The 21,042-nt window shown below is 44.1% G+C and overlaps 1 protein-coding gene across 4 annotated transcripts in view; it reads left to right on the top strand.

Moving 5' to 3' along the window:
* Positions 1-4,174: 4,174 nt before the first annotated feature.
* The window catches only part of LOC142340136 (uncharacterized), a 42,211-nt gene continuing 25,343 nt past the window's right edge, over positions 4,175-21,042 (top strand). The window contains exons 1-4 of one of the 4 annotated variants that reach the window (XM_075390603.1): positions 4,175-4,322; positions 4,976-4,999; positions 5,679-5,745; positions 18,560-18,709. In XM_075390603.1, coding sequence (XP_075246718.1) covers positions 4,285-4,322; positions 4,976-4,999; positions 5,679-5,745; positions 18,560-18,709 — 279 coding nt within the window. In that variant the 5' untranslated portion in view covers positions 4,175-4,284. Of the gene's footprint in view, positions 4,340-4,956; positions 5,000-5,020; positions 5,045-5,678; positions 5,746-18,502; positions 18,710-21,042 lie in introns of those variants that run through there. The other 3 variants (XM_075390601.1, XM_075390604.1, XM_075390605.1) reach the window with 3 other exon arrangements.

The following is a 21,042-nucleotide window of genomic DNA, read 5'->3' as shown; positions in this document are numbered from 1 at the left end:
AGTTGTAGACACCGAGCAGCTTTGTGTTGTGATCACAACAAAGGAATTTGATGAAATTTTGAGAGAATTGATAAAGTCATGCCCAGGTCCTGACAAAATCTGCTACAAACTGCTCAGAGAGTTACCAAGAAAGGTTAAAGCCCTAGCCTGCCTTCTAATTTCTAGCGCAATTAACAACTCCTATGTTCCAGTAAATTGGAAGAAATCGCAGATAAAAAAGATACCAAAGCAAGACAAAGACTGCTCAAAGGCTGAAAATTATCGATTCATTAGTCTTACAAATTGCCTCGCCAAAGTGTGTGAAACTGTTGTGAAAAACATTGTCTTAGAACACTGCGAAGGTCTAAATGTTTTTGGCGAAACTCAGAGCGCATACAGGAAACATCGCTGTACCACAGACAACCTTATCACAATCACTCAGCACGTTAGTGAAGCTTTTCAGTGGTCGGAAATGGTTGGTTTAGTGTGTTTGGATGTTGAAAAAGCGTTTGATGCTGTATGGCGTCTAGGGTTGATCCACAAATTATATTCAATTGAGCTAATGATCCCAATTATTAAGTGGATAAATTCATTCTTGTCACAAAGGAATGTATACGTAAAGATAAATTCCACCGTAAGTTACAGCTTTTGCCCGACAGCCGGAGTGCCCCAAGGCAGCGTAATTGCTCCCATTCTTTTTCTTATATACGTTAGCCGATTGCCAGAACTGAAGGCACAGATCTCACAGTTTGTTGACGGTTTTGCCATGTACCACAGATCTCGCTCAAGACAATTAATTCAAAACAATCTGCAATCATCATTGAATAGCCTCAAAGACTGCTGTGACCTCTTGAAAATTAAAATAAATCCTAATAAAACCCAGTACGTGATCTACAAATACCCATCAGAGAAAGAGTCTGAACTCAACCTAAAAAAAAGGCGTACCAATTGGAAAAACAATTTCGCTAAAGTTTCTGGGTATCACTCTCACTCCTCATCTCAGATGGAACGACCACTGCAATAGTTTAGTAAAGAAAGCAAACAGCAGGTTATTTCAACTGTGGAGACTTAGCAATCTAAACATTAACGAAGAAAGTCTCCTTTTGGTATATAAAATTTGGATCCAACCACTTTTTTGTATTCTAATGCCTGCTGGATGGACCAATCCCAAGCAATCATTGAAAAATACAGAACGTCCAAAATAGAGCCCTTAGGATTTGCCTACGAAAACCAAGATGTTACAAGGTCCAAAAGCTCCATGAAGAGGCAAACATGCAAATGGTTAAAGAACTTCAGATTAAACTAGCCAATTGGTAGATTAGTCGGGCAATAAAACACAACATACAATCTGTAATAGATCTAATACACAAAAAACGGCAGTGCCCGCTAAACACTTGCAAAAGTACTCTCGACCACCTTCAATACTAAAAAAAACGATGATTAACTGGCGCACTATGGACGTTCGGCGTAGATATAAGATCAAAATACTATCGAATGACAGAACAAGGGTCGAGCCCCAGGGTATCCCTAGTTTCAAGATCATTAATCGTTTTCCAGCAAAGATCGGTAGTCGGACTGAAGTCAATGGAAAACTTGGGAAAATATTCAACAAGAATACGAAGACAAAACCGGGAAAAAAGGTGGTGCAACTATATTTTGAAATCTGGGCAGAGAAAAAACAACAAACATACGAAATAGCAAACGAAAAAACAGCAAATTATTAGCCAGCAGCGCGGTTGTGAGGGGGGTGAACTGGAAGAACTCTGTACCAACAACTACGGTTCGAGTCCAACTCTCTTCAACTCTTGCTATTTGATTTATGCTCTATCTCGATTAAAGCGTCACTTACCTACAGCTAGCTCATAAAGATTTACTTTACGTGTTACAGCAGAGCAAAATGGCGCAGCGGTGAAATACGAGAAAACAAAATTGAAAAGTTGAATCGACAGCAGTTCGAAGACGCGAAGTATTAACTTGCGAATGTTTTCCTACATTTTATATTTCTGACACATGCGTCTCTTAAACTTATCAGACATGTTACGAGTATATGGCCAGCCGCTCGCTTAGTCAATTTGGGGCCAGATACAACTCACTCTTATTCCATTTCACTCCTTTGTCCCCTTCTGTTCAGCCAGCCGCTCGCTTAGCAAATTCGGAGCTGAACAGATTACCAAAGCCTTCCTCCCATAACTTTCATCCATTTTATTCTTTTTTACTCAACACTCCACTGATTTATTTAGGCAACAGAAAAGTCTAATATTATAGTTTTGTGCTGCGCGCGGTTTGGTTTCAGTGATTTTACGGTTCAGGTCAGCGTAGAACTTTTTGTCACATCATTACTTCTTTTAATTGAAGTTGAAAACACATTTGTTTTAGATCTCAATCCTATTATCTTCAATTTAAACGAAATCTTTTTCTTTTTCAATAACAACAACGAAATTCTTCGTCTTTAAAGTGATGAGATTTTACGACTTGATTTGAACCAGAACACATATTCTATTTGGATGAACTCTAAGAAAAGTTACAGTGAAGTGAAGCACGATGGTTTGGTCCAGTGCGCTAACCGATCAGCAGATGCGCAGAAGGTGGTTCGAGCCCCACCAAAGAACATCGATTCTTTCTTTTTTTAACTTGCAAATTTATTTTATTTTGTTTTTTTTTCTGTTTGTTTAGTATTGATCAGTTATTATCAGAGATTACTTACCTGAAGCAATTGAAACTCGTCCCTCATACTCTACGAGGCTAGCCAAGAAGTCAAACGACCACTTCAAGTACAATGTCGACATCAGACAGTAGAAGTCCTTCACGGCACTTGAAATGGCTGAGTCCACCTGACGCTGAAGAAATGTTTTAATTTAGTGATTTCCAAATCTCAATTTTAACAAGAACTCAAGCTCTTTCTTAATGTATATAAACTTTTTTCACCGAATGGTTGTACATAAATTGTGTGTATATATGTTATTCAGTGCACAACTCTGCAAATGATACTGTACGTTGGGGTCTTGTGGTGGATCACAATGTGATTCCGGGGTATCAAATAGGTGATGCCCTACCGAATAAAAATAAAAAAAACATAAATGGTAAAACATTTTTGAAAAATAGATGTATGATTCTTGGTATTGGTACTAGGATCATATATGATTTCCTTGTAATCATACAAGGATCATATATGATTTCTTTAGACTCATACAAGGATCGTACTAAGAAATCAAGTATGGACAGTATGAGATCATATATGATCCTTGTATGATATCAAAGAAACTTCAGCCCGGGTAAATTATGATTGGGTTTGGGTGCTACCAGGAACAATTGTTCAAGAAGAAATTGCTCAAAAATATTGTTATCGGTTGCTGTTCACTTAGCACGTTACTTTGTAAAAAAATTGGCAGGCAGGCATGGGGGCATAAAAGATAATGCCCATTAAGCTTGGGGGGTGAAACAAAGTAGATCCCATTTTCAAGCATTTTTAGCTTAATTACTGCCCTGATGTCCCAAGCCGGTGGCCGGATGCATACCCAAGTTAAGGTGACATCCGGAAGTGATCTCTGATCAGACCCAGATCGAGGACACGCGGTGTGTTTCCAAACCGAAATGACAGGGCCTGGGAATCGGTCTGGCCACATTCTGGGCAAGAGTAGCATGAAAGTCTGGACAATTGTCTGGGATGGTCTGATCACAGACAATCAATTTGGAGTGCACTTCGAGAGCACGGAAATCTCGAGGGTGCAAAAAATGCAAGTCTGATCAGAGTTCACTTCGGTCTGGGATGGTCCGGGAGGCAATCTTGGTCTGGGATGGTCTGCTCAGAGGTCGGACCTCTCCGTCTGTGCCCCCCCCCCCCCAGTACGCTATGCACCCCCCAGATACAAAGCGCACGTGCCATTACATAGTAATTCATCACGTAAAGATATGGCACGTGCGTTTGGGGGGCGCAAATAATATGAACGAGCCCACTAAGCTGGGGGGGGGGGGAGGGGCACAAACGGGATGGTTTGATCAGAGGTCTCCATGGTCTGGCACCTCAACCTGGGTAGAAATGGCGTGTGCCGTCAGAGTGCTGAACAATTTTATGCTCAACAGAAAGAGCCGGTTTTTGACTCTGAATGTGGGTGAAATTCAATTAAGCAAATTTAGTTCAAATACAATGTCAGAATTGAGGGCGCATTGATGTCAACACTAAGCGGTAAAAATCTGCAAAGGGGGCGGTAAAAATGTGCCTTAAAATCTGCTTTCACGGTGACTTTGCAGTAATTTTCTGCTGAATTAAGTCATCCTCGGATTAAATACTAAACAAAGGCAACAAAGATGCCACCTAAAGAACAAACTTCAACTTCCGCCACAAGGACACTTTTTAACAGAAGTAAACGTTCAAAATCGCACTTCTGGATGGTAAAGAGACCTGCGGGGGGGGGGGGGGGGGTGGGTCCCTGCTTCCATGAAGAGAAATAGCTCAATAGAACACTACAACAAAATACGAGAATAATAAAGTACGAACGGGGGGACTACAACATTGTTCAGCTTTCAAATTTGCTGTCGGTATGCATATTATTTTTTGGATCTTTACCGTTTGTGCCCCCAACCCTTACCCCCAGTACGTTATGCCCCCCCCCCCCCCCCCCAGTTACAGAGAACGTGTCATTACATAGTAAATCATTGTAAAAATATGGCACGTGCGTCTGGGGGATGCCAATAATATTCACCCACTATGCGGGGGGGGGGGGGGGGGGGGCACAAACGGAAAAGATTCCGACAAATTTAGTTTGGCTTTATAGTATGGGCTTTTGAGTTTCACGCATTTCCGATTTTTCCGTACAGGTTGCGTTTTACATCTAACTATGCTCTAGCATTTCACATTTCAACCATAGTGGGTCAAGTCCTATACAAAACCAAATGGCCTCAAAATCTGAGTGAAAAAGAGTTTTTGAAAGCAGGGAGTGTTCATTGGAAATTTAAAGTGAACGTTTGCGTTTGTTAACGAGTGCAAATGCTACTACAGCAGGCAACCAGCCACAGGACGCCGGTAGAGCCGAACGGGCGCAGAGCAGAATGCCAAAAAATGCTATTTGTAGCCGAATATTTGGATTTGCTCTGTTCCTCCGCACTGTTTTTATGAACCCAAATACAAATTATTTGTTGTTATAATAACACGTTATTACTATGTAAACATAATTTCGGGGAGTGCCTTGGAGTGCAAAGTTTATATACCTACTAAAATGGAGGGGTCAAAACAGAATAGATTGAATATTTCACGAGTTCTGTGAGCTTTTGATTCGTGGTTTTTCATTGAAATTAGCGTTTTCCTTTCATTTTTAATTTAGTTTTATTGCAATCAGTAAATTTTTTAGAGCTTAGTTTAGCAGAGAATTTTTCCACTTATTTGCGTGACGGAAAATTTTATTCGAATATATAAATTATTCCAAAATTTTATAATGTTTTATAAATTGATCCAAATATTTACAAATAATTTATAAATTAATGCAAACATTGCAAAAAAAGTTATAAATATTTATAAAAATGATGCATCTTTTTTGCAAATGTTGATAAACTAATTAATAAAATTTTAAAAATTAACCATTATTTTTCGACTGGGGCGATTAATCGATCTCAAGCTCAGCACGTTTTCAGTGCAATTCGTTGTAAAAGAATCTGATTCTCAATTTTCCCGTTCGGCTCGCTACCCTTTCGGCTCTAATTTATAGTCAACCATCCCAAGATCCCTGCCTTGGAGTGCTCAGAATTGACTATAACTACCCTCCCATCGCAGGAAAAAGACTTTCCATTTATATTTACGCTTTTTTTTTAACAAATCCCCATCAAACAATCAAAAGCAAACATCTTCAGCTGAACAAAACGCCATTTGTGACTGTGACAACTTTTTGGTCGGTTTCATTTTCAATTCCTCCTACAAGTCGTTAACTTGTGCCGGTCCAACAAAATGTTATCTTTATCTCGGATCTTTTCAACAATTGGGTCTTTCCCATTATCCCCCCCCAGCTTAGTGGCCAGGTAACCTATAGCTTCCCCCCATCAATCATGGTAATTATACCATAATGGGGGGCTATAATTTCTTGGATCTTTTCCGTTTGTGCCCCCCCCCCCCCAGCTTAGTGGGTGCATATTATTTGCACCCCCCAGACGCACGTGCCATATTTTTACATGATGATTTACTATGTAATGGCACGTGCTCTGTAACTGGGTGGAGCATAACGTACTGGGGGGGGGGCACAAACGGAAAAGATCCAATTTCTTGTAGGGGGGACTATAATGGGAAAGACCCCAGCAATTGCCCTCTTTTGCGAAATGGGGGGCCATTCCTGAATAAAATTTAAGACGATTATTTATGAATTTCTAACTATGAATTGAAGAAGATTGATTTACTAACCAGTCAGAGATGACTATCAACTTTCCACGTATGCGCATACTATTCTGAACTGAACTGAATAGAATAAAACACGCCATACTATGGAAAACAGCCGAATTGGATTACAAAGCGAAAAAAAATTCCCACTGACGGGCCGGTGGGAGCGCTTCCTGCGCGTCCCGATGCTGCCGCGATAAACGACCCGCGATTTCCGGATTACACCCCACAGAACATGAGAGATATGGCACTGCACGTGTCAGATTTTTACCCCAAAAAATATGTAAGATTAGGGGGGTAATCGGGGGAGTATTTAGCCAATTCCCCTCAAAACTCTTACATCGTTTGGGGTCTAATGAGGGGTAATTTGATGCAAGAGTAGGTCGGTAATGGGTGGGGAGGGGGGTAAAAACGCAAGAGTCGGGGGTAAAACGATGTAAGAGCAGCGGGTAAAGGGGATAATGGGGGGTGAACCGATTGAAGACTAAGGGGCTAACAAGAAGTATAACTATGCAAAAGTAGGAGGGTAATGGGGGTAAAACAACGCACGAGTAGTAGGCGGGTAAAACGATGTAAGAGTAGGGGGTAATGAGGGTAAACGGGGGTAAAATGAGGTAGGAGTAGGGGGTAATGAGGGGTAAAATGATGCAATAGTAAGGGGTAATGGGGTCTAAACGATGTAAGTGTAGGATATAATGGGGGTAAAACAACGAAAGAGTAGGGGGTACTGAGGTGTTACTCCCCCTTAACCCCTACACTTAAACCGTTTTACCCCCCCCCCCCCCCCAACCCCCAAGTTTCATTACCCCCTAATCCCACATCGTTTTTACCCTTCACTCCCTACTCTTACATCGTTTTAAACACCTCCCCCCAATTGCCCCCTCTTCCTGCATCATTTTACCCCGCTTGGCAGCACCACTCTTACATCGTATTACCTCCATAGTCGCATAGTGAGAGCCTTGAACCCACAACCTCTTTCCTCTGAGCCAGTTCGCCTTAGCCCTCAGACCCCCGATGCTTGCCCAATACTACCCATCCCATGTATATGATTACAAGATTTTACCCCTTCATCCAAACATCGTTTTACCCATCTAAAATTATCCCCTATTATATCTTTTTGGGGGATAATTTTTGGGGGTTCAGTCTAAACTTTTGCCCCTTACTCCACAAAACCACCTTATCTTACATCTTCATTAACCCCTTGTCTTAATTCTAAAACAACTACCTTCTTACACCCCATTATCCCCTTATCTCTCGTCGTTTTGCCTCCCTAATAATACTCTCTATTCTTATTAAGAAGTAAGGGGATTAATGGTGAGGGTGATCTTTAGATTTAACCCCCTAGAACTTACCCCACAAAAATATATAAGATTATGGGGTAAATTTCGGGGAATGAAAGGATGTAAGGGTTGGGGCTAATGGGAAGTAAGGGATATTGTTAGATGTTACAAACCCAAAAATTAGAGAAACAAGCAGACGTAAGATTAGGGCTTAAATTTAGGGGGTAAAAAGGTAAGGAGGTAATGAGGAGTAAGGGGGCATTGTTAGACTCAAATCCCAAAATTACCATCCCAAGAAAGTAAGATTAGAGGGGCTAATTTTAGGTGGGTAAAACGTTGTAGGATAAGAGAGATAATGGGTAGTAAAGCGGAATATTTAGACTCCAACCCGAAGATAACTACTAAAAAGATGACGGCGTAATTTTTGTCGGGGGATTTGAGGGAGGTAAAACGATGTAAGATTAGGTTGTAATAGGAGGTAAAGCGATGTAAGAGCAGGGCGTAATGGGGTTAAAACGATGTAAGAGTTGGGAGGTAATGGGGGATAAAACAATATAAGAGTAGGGGGGTAAGAGGGGTAAAACAATTTAGGAGTAGGAGGGTAATGAATTATAAAAAGATGTAAGAGTAGTGGTACTAGGGGGTAAAATTATGTAGGAAATGACGGCATTTGGTGTAAAACGATGTTACATTAGGGGGGTAATGGGGATAAAAGATATAAAGCAGTAGGGGGTAATGGAGGGAAAAACGTTGTAAGAGTAGGGGGATAATATGTGTAAAACAATGTAAGAGTAGGAGGGTAACGAAGGGAAAAAAAGATGTAAGAGTTTGGGTATTGTGGAGTAGAACGAAGCAGGACTACAGGGCAACAGGGCAACAGGGGAAAAATGATGTAAGAGCAGGGGAGTAAAGGAGCTAAAACGATGTAAGAGAAGTGGGTAATAGGGGTAAAACGATATAAGAGTAGGGGCAATGGGGAGCGAAAGGATATAGGAGTTTGAGGTAATGGGGTTTAACACGATGTAGAAGTGGGGTTTAATGAGGTGTTACACCCCATTATCCCGCTACCCTTACATTCTTTCAGCTGCATTACCCCACTACTTATACACAGTTTTACCACACTTACCCCCTCCTCTTGCAACATTTCACACCTTGGATCGTTTTACATCGTGTTACCTCCATACCCCAAAAAAACTTAGCGGAAAGATGGCCGCTTTATTTAAGTAGCAGGAGGGGGGGGCTAAAACGATGTACGACAAGGGGGTAATGGGGGCTAAACCTTGTAGGAGTAGGTGATAATGCGGATAGAACGTTATAAGAGTTGCAGGTTAATGAGGGATAAAACGATATAAGAGTTGGGGTAACGTGGGGTGAAAACATGCAAGAGTATGGGGAATTGGAGTAAAAACGTGTAAGAGTAAGGGGTAATGGGGTAAAACCATGTAGAGGAGAGGGTAATAGGGGGGGTAAAACTATTTAAGAGCAAAAGAGTATGAGGGTAATGAGGGTTAAACAGATGGAAGAATAAGGAAGTAATGGGGTTTAAAACCATGTAGGAGTAAAGGTTATTGGTGTTAAAACGATGGAGTAGGGCTGCATTGGGGGTAAAACGACTTAAGAGTAATGGGTATGGGAGACTAAGACGATGTAAGAGTAGGTGTAATGGGGGTTAAAACGATATAAGAGTAGGGTGTAATTGGGTCTAAACTATTAAATAGTAGGAGATAATGGGGCCTAAAACGTTGCAAGATTTCGACGATAAATTGAGGCAAGAGTGGGGGTATACTAATATCAGTTGAATCATATGTTATCTGAATCATTTTATGCTGTGGAAGTAATCTCTAAAATTTATCCGCTGTTCGTAATGACAATAATGATAAGAGATAACCTAGTAGTGAAGGAAACGTAAGGCTGGATTTTTGCATCATATTTATAAAACATTTCCCCCTTACTCTGCTTGGCTTTTATTACCCCCATAACTTACATCGTTTTACCCCATAAAATTACCCACTCCTCCGGCATCGGTTTTTTTGTGGGGTGGGTATTTTTGGTGGATAAAGTATACCAATTTCACCTTACCCCCATTAGCCGGACAAATCGTACATCGCATACCCCCCTAAAATTTCCCTCCTAATCAAACATCCTACATGTTTTACGGTGCTTTTTCTGTGGTAAAATTGTAAAATTTCCCCCCATTAACCCCCGTTAACTACCCTAACCTAACATCGTATTACCCCCCAAAAATTACCCAGCCCCCTTAAATTAGCCCCATAATCCTAAATCATTGTTATACCCTGGGATTAACCCCCTAATCATTTTGCGCGTAAAATCAAAAAACTCCCCGCATTACCCCCCTAATTTTACATCCTTTTAGCCCCCTAAAACTAGCCCCCAGTCCTATATCTTTTTGGGGAGTAATTTGTTTAAGGGGGATAAATCTGAAAATAACCCCATTAGCCCCGTTTGCCCCCATTGCCCCCCTAACCTTTCATCGTTTTATCCCCCATAATCATTTATCCCCTGCTCTCACATCAGTTTGGGGGAATCAGGCGGGTAAATTTGATAAAGGTAAGCAACGGTTCGCAATTTTGGTTAAACTGCGATAATCGGCTGTCGAAACTGTAGGCCAACTAGTGTTGTGATAAATAGCACAAAGGGTGATTCTTACTAGACAACAAAGTGGGATGTAAAAAAGATCCAATAAACAAAATGGAAACGCTCCCACAGGAGACATCGACCACCCTGCTAGATATGATTACGATGTGTACTACAAAATGTTGCCAGGATTAACCTTCGAAATGACTTAAAAGAGAGCTTACACCTCAAGTGCAAAAGCGCTTCTTTAGAGAATCTATTCAATGGCTCATAAAAGAAAAAAAATGTCATCTTTTCCCGCATTTCAGAACATTAGTTCCTAATGTTCCCCCATTGATTTATCAATTGTCCAAATTGGAGGTATTTGGAGTCTTTTGTGGACAAAAACCAGACTATATGTACACAGTTTGAGGTGCAGCACTAAGGCCAGAATCATCAAGACCGAATTGGATCGCGCACTGGAGGTGCCAGACCAAATTGAGCAGCGCACTTAAGGTGACAGAAGAACTTGAGTCACGCACTGGTGGTGACAGAACAACTTGAGTCGCTAAACGGGGTCACCAGACCAACCCATGTTGCTCAATGGGGTTGCCAGACCGACTTGGGTTGCCAACTGGGGTGCCAGACCCACTACAGTTGCGCGATGGGGATCCAGATCAAATTGATACGGGCACTAAGGGGTGACAGAACAACTTGATTTGCCCCTTGGGTGTGCTAGACCAACATCAGTTGCCCACTGGGGGTCCAAATGAACTTGATACTGGCACTGGGGGTTACAGAAGAACTTGAGTTACGCACTAAGGATGGCATAATAAACAGAGTTGCGCACTGGGGGTGCCAGACCAAATTGAGTCGCGCACTGTGGGTGCCAGACCAACTTGAGTTGCGCACTGGGGGCCCAGTTCAACTTGATACAAGCACTGGTGTTACAGAACAAATTGATTTTCGCACTAAGGATGCCAGAACAAATTGACTTGCGCGCTGGTGGTGCCAGACCAACTTGAGTTGGACACTGGAGATGCCAGACCAAATTGAGTTGCGCACTGTGGGTGCCAAACAAACTTGAGTCGCGCACTGCGGGCCCAGATCAACTTGATACAAGAACTGGGTGTTACAGGACAACTTGATTTACGCACTAAGGATGCCAGAACAAATTGAGTTGCGCGCTGGGGTGCCAGACCAACTTGAGTCGCGCATTGGGGCCCAGATCAACTTGATACGAGCACTGCGGGTTACAAAACGACTTGAGTTACGCACTAAGGATGCCAAAACAACTTGAGTTGCGCACAGGGGTGCCAGACGAACTTGCATTGCCCAGTGGGGGTGCCAGACCAACTTGAGTTGCGCACTGGGGGCCCAGACCATCTAGATACGAACACTGCGGTTACAAAACAACTTGAGGTACGCACTAAGGATGCCAGAACAACTTGAGTTGGGCACTGCGGGTGCCAGACCAAGTTGAGTTGCTTAATGGGGTGCCAGACCAACTTCAGTTGCGCGATGGGGATCCAGATGAAATTGATACGGGCACTAAGGGGTGACAGAACAACTTGATTTGCCCCTTGGGTGTGCTAGACCGACATCAGTTGCCCACTGGGGGTCCAAATGAACTTGATACTGGCACTGGGGGTTACAGAAGAACTTGAGTTACGCACTAAGGATGGCATAATAAACAGAGTTGCGCACTGGGGGTGCCAGACCAAATTGAGTCGCGCACTGTGGGTGCCAGACCAACTTGAGTTGCGCACTGGGGGCCCAGTTCAACTTGATACAAGCACTGGGTGTTACAGAACAAATTGATTTTCGCACTAAGGATGCCAGAACAAATTGAGTCGCGCACTGGGGTGCCAGACCAACTTGAGTCGCGCATGTGGGCCCAGATCAACTTGATACGAGCACTGCGGGTTACAAAACGACTTGAGTTACGCACCAAGGATGCCAAAACAACTTGAGTTGCGCACAGGGGTGCCAGACGAACTTGCATCGCCCAGTGGGGGTGCCAGACCAACTTGAGTTGCGCACTGGGGGCCTAGACCAACTAGATACGAGCACTGGGGTTACAGAACAACTTGAGGTACGCACTAAGGATGCCAGAACAACTTGAGTTGCGCACTGGGGGTGCCAGACCAACTTGAGTTGCTTGCTGGGGTTGTCAGACCAAACTATGTTGCTCAATGGGGATGCCAGACCAACTTGAGTTGACCACTTGGGTGCCAGACCAACTTCAGTTGCTCACTGGGGATCCAGATCAAATTAATATGGGCACTGGGGGTACCAGACTAACTTGAATCGCGCACTGGGGGTCCAGGTCAACTTGATACGGGGTGACAGAACAAATTGAGTTGCCCAATGGGTGTGCTAGACCAACCTCAGTTACGCAATGGGGGTCCAAATGAACTTGATACGGGCACTGGGTGTTACAGAACAACTTGAGTTACGCACTGATGATGGCAGAATAAGTTGAGTTGCCCACTGGGGTGCCAGACCAACTTCAGTTGCTCACTGGGGATCCAGATCAAATTGATATGGGCACGGGGGGTACCAGACTAACTTGAATCGCGCAGTTGGAGTCCAGGTCAACTTGATACGGGGTGACGGAACAAATTGAGTTGCCCAATGGTTGTGCTAAACCAACATCAGCTGCGCAATGGGGGTCCAAATGAACTTGATACGGGCACGGGGGGTTACAGAACAACTTGAGTTACGCACTGAGGATGGCAGAATAAGTTGAGTTGAGCACTGGGGTTGTCAGACCAACTTCAGTTGCGCACTGTGGGTGCCAGACCAACTTGAGTCGAGCACTGGGGGCCCAGATCAACTTGATACAAGCACGGGGGTTACAGAACAACTTGAGTTACGCACTAGGGATGCCAGAACTAATTGAGTTGCGCACTGGTGGTGCCAGACCAACTTGAGTTGCGCACTGGGGTTGCCAGACCAACTTGAGTCGCGCATTGGGGTGCCAGACCAACTTGAGTCGTGCACTGGGGGCCCAGATCAACTTGATGTCAGCACTGTGGGTTACAAAACGACTTGAGTTACGCTTTAAGGATGCCAGAACATCGTGAGTTCTGCACTGGGGTGCCAGACCAACTCGCGTCGCCCGGTGGGGGTGCCAGATCAACTTGGTACGGGCACTGGTGTTGACAGAACAACTTGAGTCGCGCACTGGGATTGCCAGAACAACTTGAGTTGCGCACTGGGGGTGCCAGATCAAGTTCGTACGGGCACTGGGGTTGCCAGAACAACAAGAGTTGCGCACTGGTGTTCCATATCAAATTGATGCAGGCACTTGGGGTTTCAGAACAACTCGAGTTGCGTACTCTGGATGCTAGACTAACTTGAATTGCGTTTGGGGGTGCCAGACCAACTTGATTTGCGCACTAGGAGTGCCAGACCAACCTGAGTTGCTTACTGGTGTTGCCAGACCAAATTATGTTGCTCAATGGGGATGACAGACCAACTTGGGTTGCCCACTGGGGTGCCAGACCGACTTCAGTTGCTCACTGGGGGATCCAGATCGAATTGATATGGGCATTGGGGGTACCAGACTAACTTGAATCGCGCACTGGGGGTCCAGATCAACTTGATACGGGGTGACAGAACAAATTGAGTTGCCCAATGGGTGTGCTAGACCAACCTCAGTTGCTCACTGGGGGTCCAAATGAACTTGATACGGGCACTGAGGGTTACCGAACAACATGAGTTACGCACTGAGAATGGCAGAAATAGTTGAGTTGCGCACTGCGGGTGCCAGACCAACTTGATTTTCGCACTGTGGGCGCCAGACCAACTTGAGTCGTGCACTGGGGGCCCAGATCAACTAGATACGAGCACTGCGGGTTACAAAACTACTTGAGTTACGCACTAAGGATGCCAGAAGAACTTGAGTTGCACACTGGGGTGCCAGAACAACTTTTGTTGCGCACTAGGGATGCCAGACCAACTTGAGTTGCGCACTGTGGGTGCCAAACCAACTTGAGTTGCGCACTGTGGGCCCAGATGAACTCGATACAAGCACTGGGTGTTACAGAACAACCTGATTTAAGCACTAAGGATGCCAGAACAAATTGAGTCGGGCACTGGGGTGCCAGACCAACTTCAGTCGCGCACTGGGGTGCCAGACCAACTTGAGTGGCGCACTGGGGCCCAGATCAACTTGATACGAGCACTGCGGGTTAAAGAACGACTTGAAATACGCACTAAGGACGCCAGACTAACTGGAGTCGTTTACTGGGGTGCCAGACCAATTTTTGTTGCGCACTGGGGGTGCCAGACCAACTTGAGTCGCTTACTGGGGTTGCCAGACCAAATTAAGTTGCTCAATGGGGATGCCAGACCAACTTGGGTTGCCCACAGGGGTGCCAGACCAACTTCAGTTGCTCACTGGGGATCCAGATCAAGATGATATGGGCACTGGGGGTACCAGACTAACTTGAATCCCGCACTGGGGGTCCAGATCAACTTGATACGAGGTGAAAGAACAAATTGAGTTGCCCAATGGGTGTGCTAGACCAACCTCAGTTTCGCACTGGGGGTCCAAATGAACTTGATACGGGGACGGGTGGTTACAGAACAACTTGAGTTACGCACTGATGATGGCAGAATAAGTTGAGTTGCCCACTGGGGTGCCAGACCAACTTCAGTTGCTCACTGGGGATCCAGATCAAATTGATATGGGCACGGGGGGTACCAGACTAACTTGAATCGCGCAGTTGGAGTCCAGGTCAACTTGATACGGGGTGACGGAACAAATTGAGTTGCCCAATGGTTGTGCTAAACCAACATCAGCTGCGCAATGGGGGTCCAAATGAACTTGATACGGGCACGGGGGGTTACAGAACAACTTGAGTTACGCACTGTGTCTGGCAGAATAAGTTGAGTTGCGCACTGGGGATGCCACACCAACTTGAGTCGTGCACTGGGGGCCCAGATCAACTTGAAACGAGCACTGCGTGTTACAAAACGACTTGAATTACGCTTTAACGCTTTAAGGATGCCAGAACATCGTGAGTTGTGCACTGGGGTGCCAGACCAACTCGCGTCGCCCGGTGGGGGTGCCAGATCAACTTGGTACGGGCACTGGTGTTGACAGAACAACTTGAGTCGCGCACTGGGGGCCCAGATCAACTTGAAACGAGCACTGCGGGATACAAAACGACTTGAGTTATGCACTAAGGATGCCAGAACAACTTGAGATGCTCACTGGGGTGCCAGACCAACTTGCGTTGCCCAGTGGGGGTGCCAGACCAATTTCAGTTGCGCACTGGGGGCCCCGACCAATTTGATACGAGCACTGGGTGTTACAGAACAACTTGAGATACACACTGAGCATGGCAGAATAAGTTGAGTTGTGCACTGGGGTGCCAGACCAACTTGAATTGCGCACTGTGGGTGCCAAACCAGCTTGAGTCGCGCATTGGGGGCCCAGATCAACTTGATACAAGCACTGGGTGTTACAGAACAACTTTATTTACGCACTAAGGATGCCAGAACAAATTGAGTTGCGCACTGGTGTTGCCAGACTAACTTGAGTTGCGCACTGGGGATGCCAGACTAACTTGAGTTGCGCACTGTGGATGCCAATCCAAATTGAGTCGCGCACTGGGGGCCTAGATCAACTTGATAGAAGCACTGGGTGTTACAGAACAACTTGATTTCAGCACTAAGGATGTCAGAACAAATTGAGTAGCGCACTGGGGTGCCAGACCAACTTGAGTCGCGCACTGAGGCCCAGATCAACTTGATAGGAGCACTGCGGGTTACAGAACGACTTGAGTTACGCCCTAAGGATGCCAAAACAACTTGAGTTGCGCACTTGGGTGACAGACCAAATTGAGTCGCGCACTGGGGCCTAGATCAACTTGATAGAAGCACTGGGTGTTACAGAACAACTTGATTTCAGCACTAAGGATGTCAGAACAAATTGAGTAGCGCACTGGGGTGCCAGACCAACTTGAGTCGCGCACTGAGGCCCAGATCAACTTGATAGGAGCACTGCGGGTTACAGAACGACTTGAGTTACGCACTAAGGATGCCAAAACAACTTGAGTTGCGCACTTGGGTGACAGACCAACTTGAGTTGCGCACGGGGGGCCCAGACCAACTTGATACGAGCACTGGGGGTTACAGAACAACTTGGGTTACGCACTAAGGATGCCAGAACAACTTGATTTTAGCACTGGTGGTGCCAGACCAACTTGAGTTGCGCACTGGTGGTGCCAAATTAACTGAGACGGGCACTGGTGTTGCCGAAACAAATTGAGTCTAACACTGGGCTTTGCAGACCAACTTAAGTTGTGCTCTGGGGTAGCCAGACCAACTTCAGGTGCGCATTGGGGTCCAGATCTACTTGATACGGTCACGAATGGTGGCAGAACAACTTGAATTGCGCATTCAGGATGCCAGACCAGCTTAAGTTGCGCTCTTTTTGTGCCCGACCTTTTTGAGTTGCGCACTGCAGGTGCTAGACTAAATTGAGTTGCGCACTGGGGGTGCCAGACCAACTTGAGTTCAGCACTGGGGGTGTCAGATCAACTTGATAGTGGCACTGGGGTTGACAGGACAATTTGACTCTAGCACTGGGGCTGCCAGACAAATTTTAGTCGCGCATTGGTGGTGTCAGAAGAGTTGGGGGTTAAGGGGAGAAAAACTATGTAATTGTAGGGGGTAATGGAGGGTAAAACGATGTAAGAGTAAGGGGTAAAAAGTATGAGAAAGCAGGGGTAATGGGAGTTAAAACGAAGAAGATGAGAGGGTTAATGCGGTGAGGGGTAAAACGAAGTAAAGTTAGGAGGGTAATGAGGGGTAAAAAGATCTAAGAGTAAGCGGTTAATGGGGGTTAAAGTGATGTAGGATAGGGGGTAGTGGGGTTAAAACAATATAGGAGTGGGGGTATTGGGGGTAAAATGTTTTAAGAATAGGGGTAATGGGGCGTAAGATGATTAAGGAGTAGGGGATAAACTATGTGAGTGTTGGGGAGTAAAACGATGCAAAAGTGTCTTGATTATGATGTCAGTCGAATGATATGTTATCTGAGTAATTGTCTGCTGTGGAAGCAATCCCTAAATTTGATCTGCCTTCTATAATGACAATAATGATAAGCGATAAACTTTAGTTCTGAACGAAACCAAAGGCTGAATTTTTGGATAATAAATTTGGGGGCTAAAAAAACATGTTGCTCCATAAAATACATTGCGTTTATTAGCCCCTAACTTGCATCGTTTTACCCCTTAAAGTTACCCACTACTCTTGCATCGTTTTTTGGGTTTTTTAGGGGGCTAAAATCAATCAATACCCCCTTATCCCCCATTAATCCCCTAACCGTACAACTTTTTACGCCCCTAAAACTTTCCCTGATCTTACATCTTTTGCGGGTGCTTTTTGAGGGGTAAATTGTAAAAATTTCCTCATTACACGCAATAACCATCATAATCTTAAATAGTTTTATCCCACTAAAATTCCCCCTTTTTAAATCGACTCCATAATCCTTTTAGTCCCTTGAAACCTTATCTTACATCATTTTTGGGGGTAAAATCTAAAAATTCAGCGGATAACTCCCCATTGATTTTACATCTTTTAGCCCCCTAAAACTACCCCCTAATCTTACTTCTTTTTGGGGTGTAATTTTGGGGCGGGGGGTTAAACCTGAAAATTCCCCCATTAGCCCCCATTACCACCCATTCCCCCCTAATCCTACATCGTTTTACCCCCCATAGACAATTACCCCCTACTCTTACATTAGTTTGGGGGAATCAGGCGGGTAATTTTGACACGGGTTAGCAGCGCTTCGCAATTGCGGTTAAACTGCAATATTCGGCTATCGAAACTGTAGGCTAACTAATTTTGTGGCATTTTGGGCCGAGGTGTCAACGCAAAATTATTTAGGATCAGTGTTGAATGCGGAAAACTTTGTAGGATAAGCAGTGAATGCGGTGAAATTACATAAATCAGGAGGTAAAGGCGGTGAAAAAATTATCGCCTGGTAGCGCTGAAATTGAGTAATTCCACCGCTAAATTTAGCGGTGAAATAGCATAAATTCACTGCTTAGAAAAAAGATGATGTAAGGTAAGGCGGGTAATGGGGAGTTAGGTAGGAACGCTAATAGCTTGTAAGAGGTGAATGTGGTGAAATTTTTTAATTCACCGCTTACACTAGCGATGAAATTACATAATTTTACCGCATTTCACCGCAAAATTATGTACGAAAACTTTTCACTGTTGCTCTTACATATTTTTCCAATTTTTCCTCGACCCGCGAAATAGCACAGAAAGGGGCGATTCTCACTAGACAACAAGGGGGGATGTTGAAAGATCCAATGAAGCAAATGGAAACGCTCCCACAGGAGACATCGACCACCCTGCTAGCTATGATTACGATGTGTACTACAAAGTTGTGCCAGGATTAACCTTCGAAATGACTCAAAAGGGAGAGCTTACACCTCAAGTGCAAAAGCGCTTCATAGAATCTATTCAATGGCTCATAAAAGAAAAAAATGTCATCTTTTCCCGCATTTTTTTAACATTAGTTCCTAGTGATCCTCGTTGATTTTCCAATTGTGCAATTTGTAGTCATTTGGGGTCTTTCGTGGACAAAAGTCAGATTTCATGCCCAGGTTGAGGTGCGCCACCGACGCCAGACCTGATTCAGACCGAATTGGTTCGGGTGCCAGACCAACTTGCGTCGCCCACTGGGGGTGCCAAGCCAACTTGGGTTGCGCACTGGGGGCCCAGATCAACTTTATACGATCACGGGGGGTGCCACAGCAACTTGAGTTGCGCACTCAGGATGCCAGACTAACTTGAGTTACTCTCGGGGGGGGGGGGGGCAACTTGAGTAGCGCACTGCACGTGCCAGCTCAACTTGAGTTGCGCACTGGGGGTGCCAGATCAACTTGGTACGGGCACTGGGGTTGACAGAACAACTTGAGTCGCGCAATGGGATTGCCAGAACAACTTGAGTTGCGCACTGGGGGTGCCAGATCAAGTTCGTACGGGCACTGGGGTTGACAGAACAACTTGAGTCGCGCACTGGGGTTGACAGAACAACTTGAGTCGCGCACTGGGGTTGCCAGACCAAATTATGTTGCTCAGTGGGGATGCCAGACCAACTTGGGTTGCCCACTGGGGTGCCATACCGACTTCAGTTGCTCACTGGGGATCCAGATCAAATTGATATGGGCACTGGGGGTACCAGACTAACTTGAATCGCGCACTGGGGGTCCAGATCAACTTGATACGGGGTGAAAGAACAAATTGAGTTGCCCAATGGGTGTGCAAATCAGCTTGATGCAGGCGCTGGGGTTGCCAGAACAACTTCAGTCTAGCATTGGTGTTGACAGACCAACTTGAGTCGCGCACTTGGGGTTTAGGGAAATCTGATTTGCGCACTGGGTGTCAGATAGTGCTGCCAGGCTCTGTAGAGTATTCGTATTTTACTCCCCCCCCCCCCGCCCTCGTGCGCAACCCAAATCGATCGGTCTGATTAGGGCTAGATTCGGTCGCATGTCTCAACCTGGGTGGTCTCACGTCAGTGGTCTCCACGATGAAAAATTGATAATCGGGTTTAAAGTTCTTTAATTCATAGGAAGATCATTATGATTTTGTACTGCACATATTTGATTTCCTAGTACGATCATTAGCAGACGCCCGTGCGCAGCAATGTAAAATACAAGAACGAACTAACATCATTTGTAGTTTGAGCAGAGAGAGAAAGATAATTTAAATTTTAATTGAACAGTGTATTCAAAATGGCAAGAATTGTTTTCAATTTAAATCATTGCTCTCGAACTGTTCCATTATCTGTTCTATCACCGTGGTAATTTACCTATTTAAATACCGATACGTCGGTTTTGCTAATATTGCTCGAAACTCCACCTATGTTTTATTGATTGCCTATTTCAGCTCTCCACTTTTTGTCAGCCATAAGACATTACCATTCACAGCCACCAACTCAAAAAATTATGAGTTTTCATTTGGCTCACGTTGGAACCTTAATGTCCATTCATTTGAAATTTTTAATGATTTTTAAAATCAATAGCTATCAACTCAAATCGTGAAATTAGTTTGAAAAGAAAGACAAATACAGGTAAAAAGAGAAATCAATGTTATTTTGCAGGAAAAATGTTTCAAAACCGTTTTAACCATACACTTTTGAAAACATGATGCATGTTAAACTGAAATGTGCATTTAAGCCACCGAGAACTGTTTTTGTTGTAATCTGTTACAGAAACAAGAAAATAACTTCCAAAAGAATTTATTGAAAATTGCAGTATCGATATCATAATCATTAAAAAATTGAGGTGCAGGAAAAATTGACTTTCCAAACAATAGAAAGAAAGGTCCAGCTTTGTTAACTGGGAATAAGTTACGGGTTGACACAATAAAAAATTAGGTGACAATTTCAAAAATTCACTAATACCCTAAAAAGACGAAAATAATCGAAGTCTTAAGAGCCATTAGGTATCAACTGAAGGCCTTATATAAGTTCATCTATATGAAATCAACAACCCAGTGAGATCCTTGATTAATGATGCAAATTCATAAAATCGCAAAAAGGAAAACAAACTGTCGTCAAAACACAAGAATTAGTTTAAATTTTATGAAAACACTTTGTCGAAGCTATAAAAAACAGTAGGTTTCCACTGAAAACATATTATCTGATCATTTGACCTATTAATTAGGAGATTTCAGAAATTGGCATTTGATAGGAAACTAATCTAGTCTAAAATTAACATATAAAACAAAAATTAAAAAAAACTTTCAGGAGTTTTCGGTCGACTTCACTCAGATCAGTTTTTTTGTCAAAAATTATGTTGAAATGAAATTCAG

This window comes from Convolutriloba macropyga, chromosome 5 (assembly GCF_964194025.1).
Source record: "Convolutriloba macropyga chromosome 5, txConMacr16.3, whole genome shotgun sequence".
Classification (NCBI taxonomy): domain Eukaryota; kingdom Metazoa; phylum Xenacoelomorpha; order Acoela; family Convolutidae; genus Convolutriloba; species Convolutriloba macropyga.
This window is presented reverse-complemented; position numbering and strand designations above follow the sequence as displayed.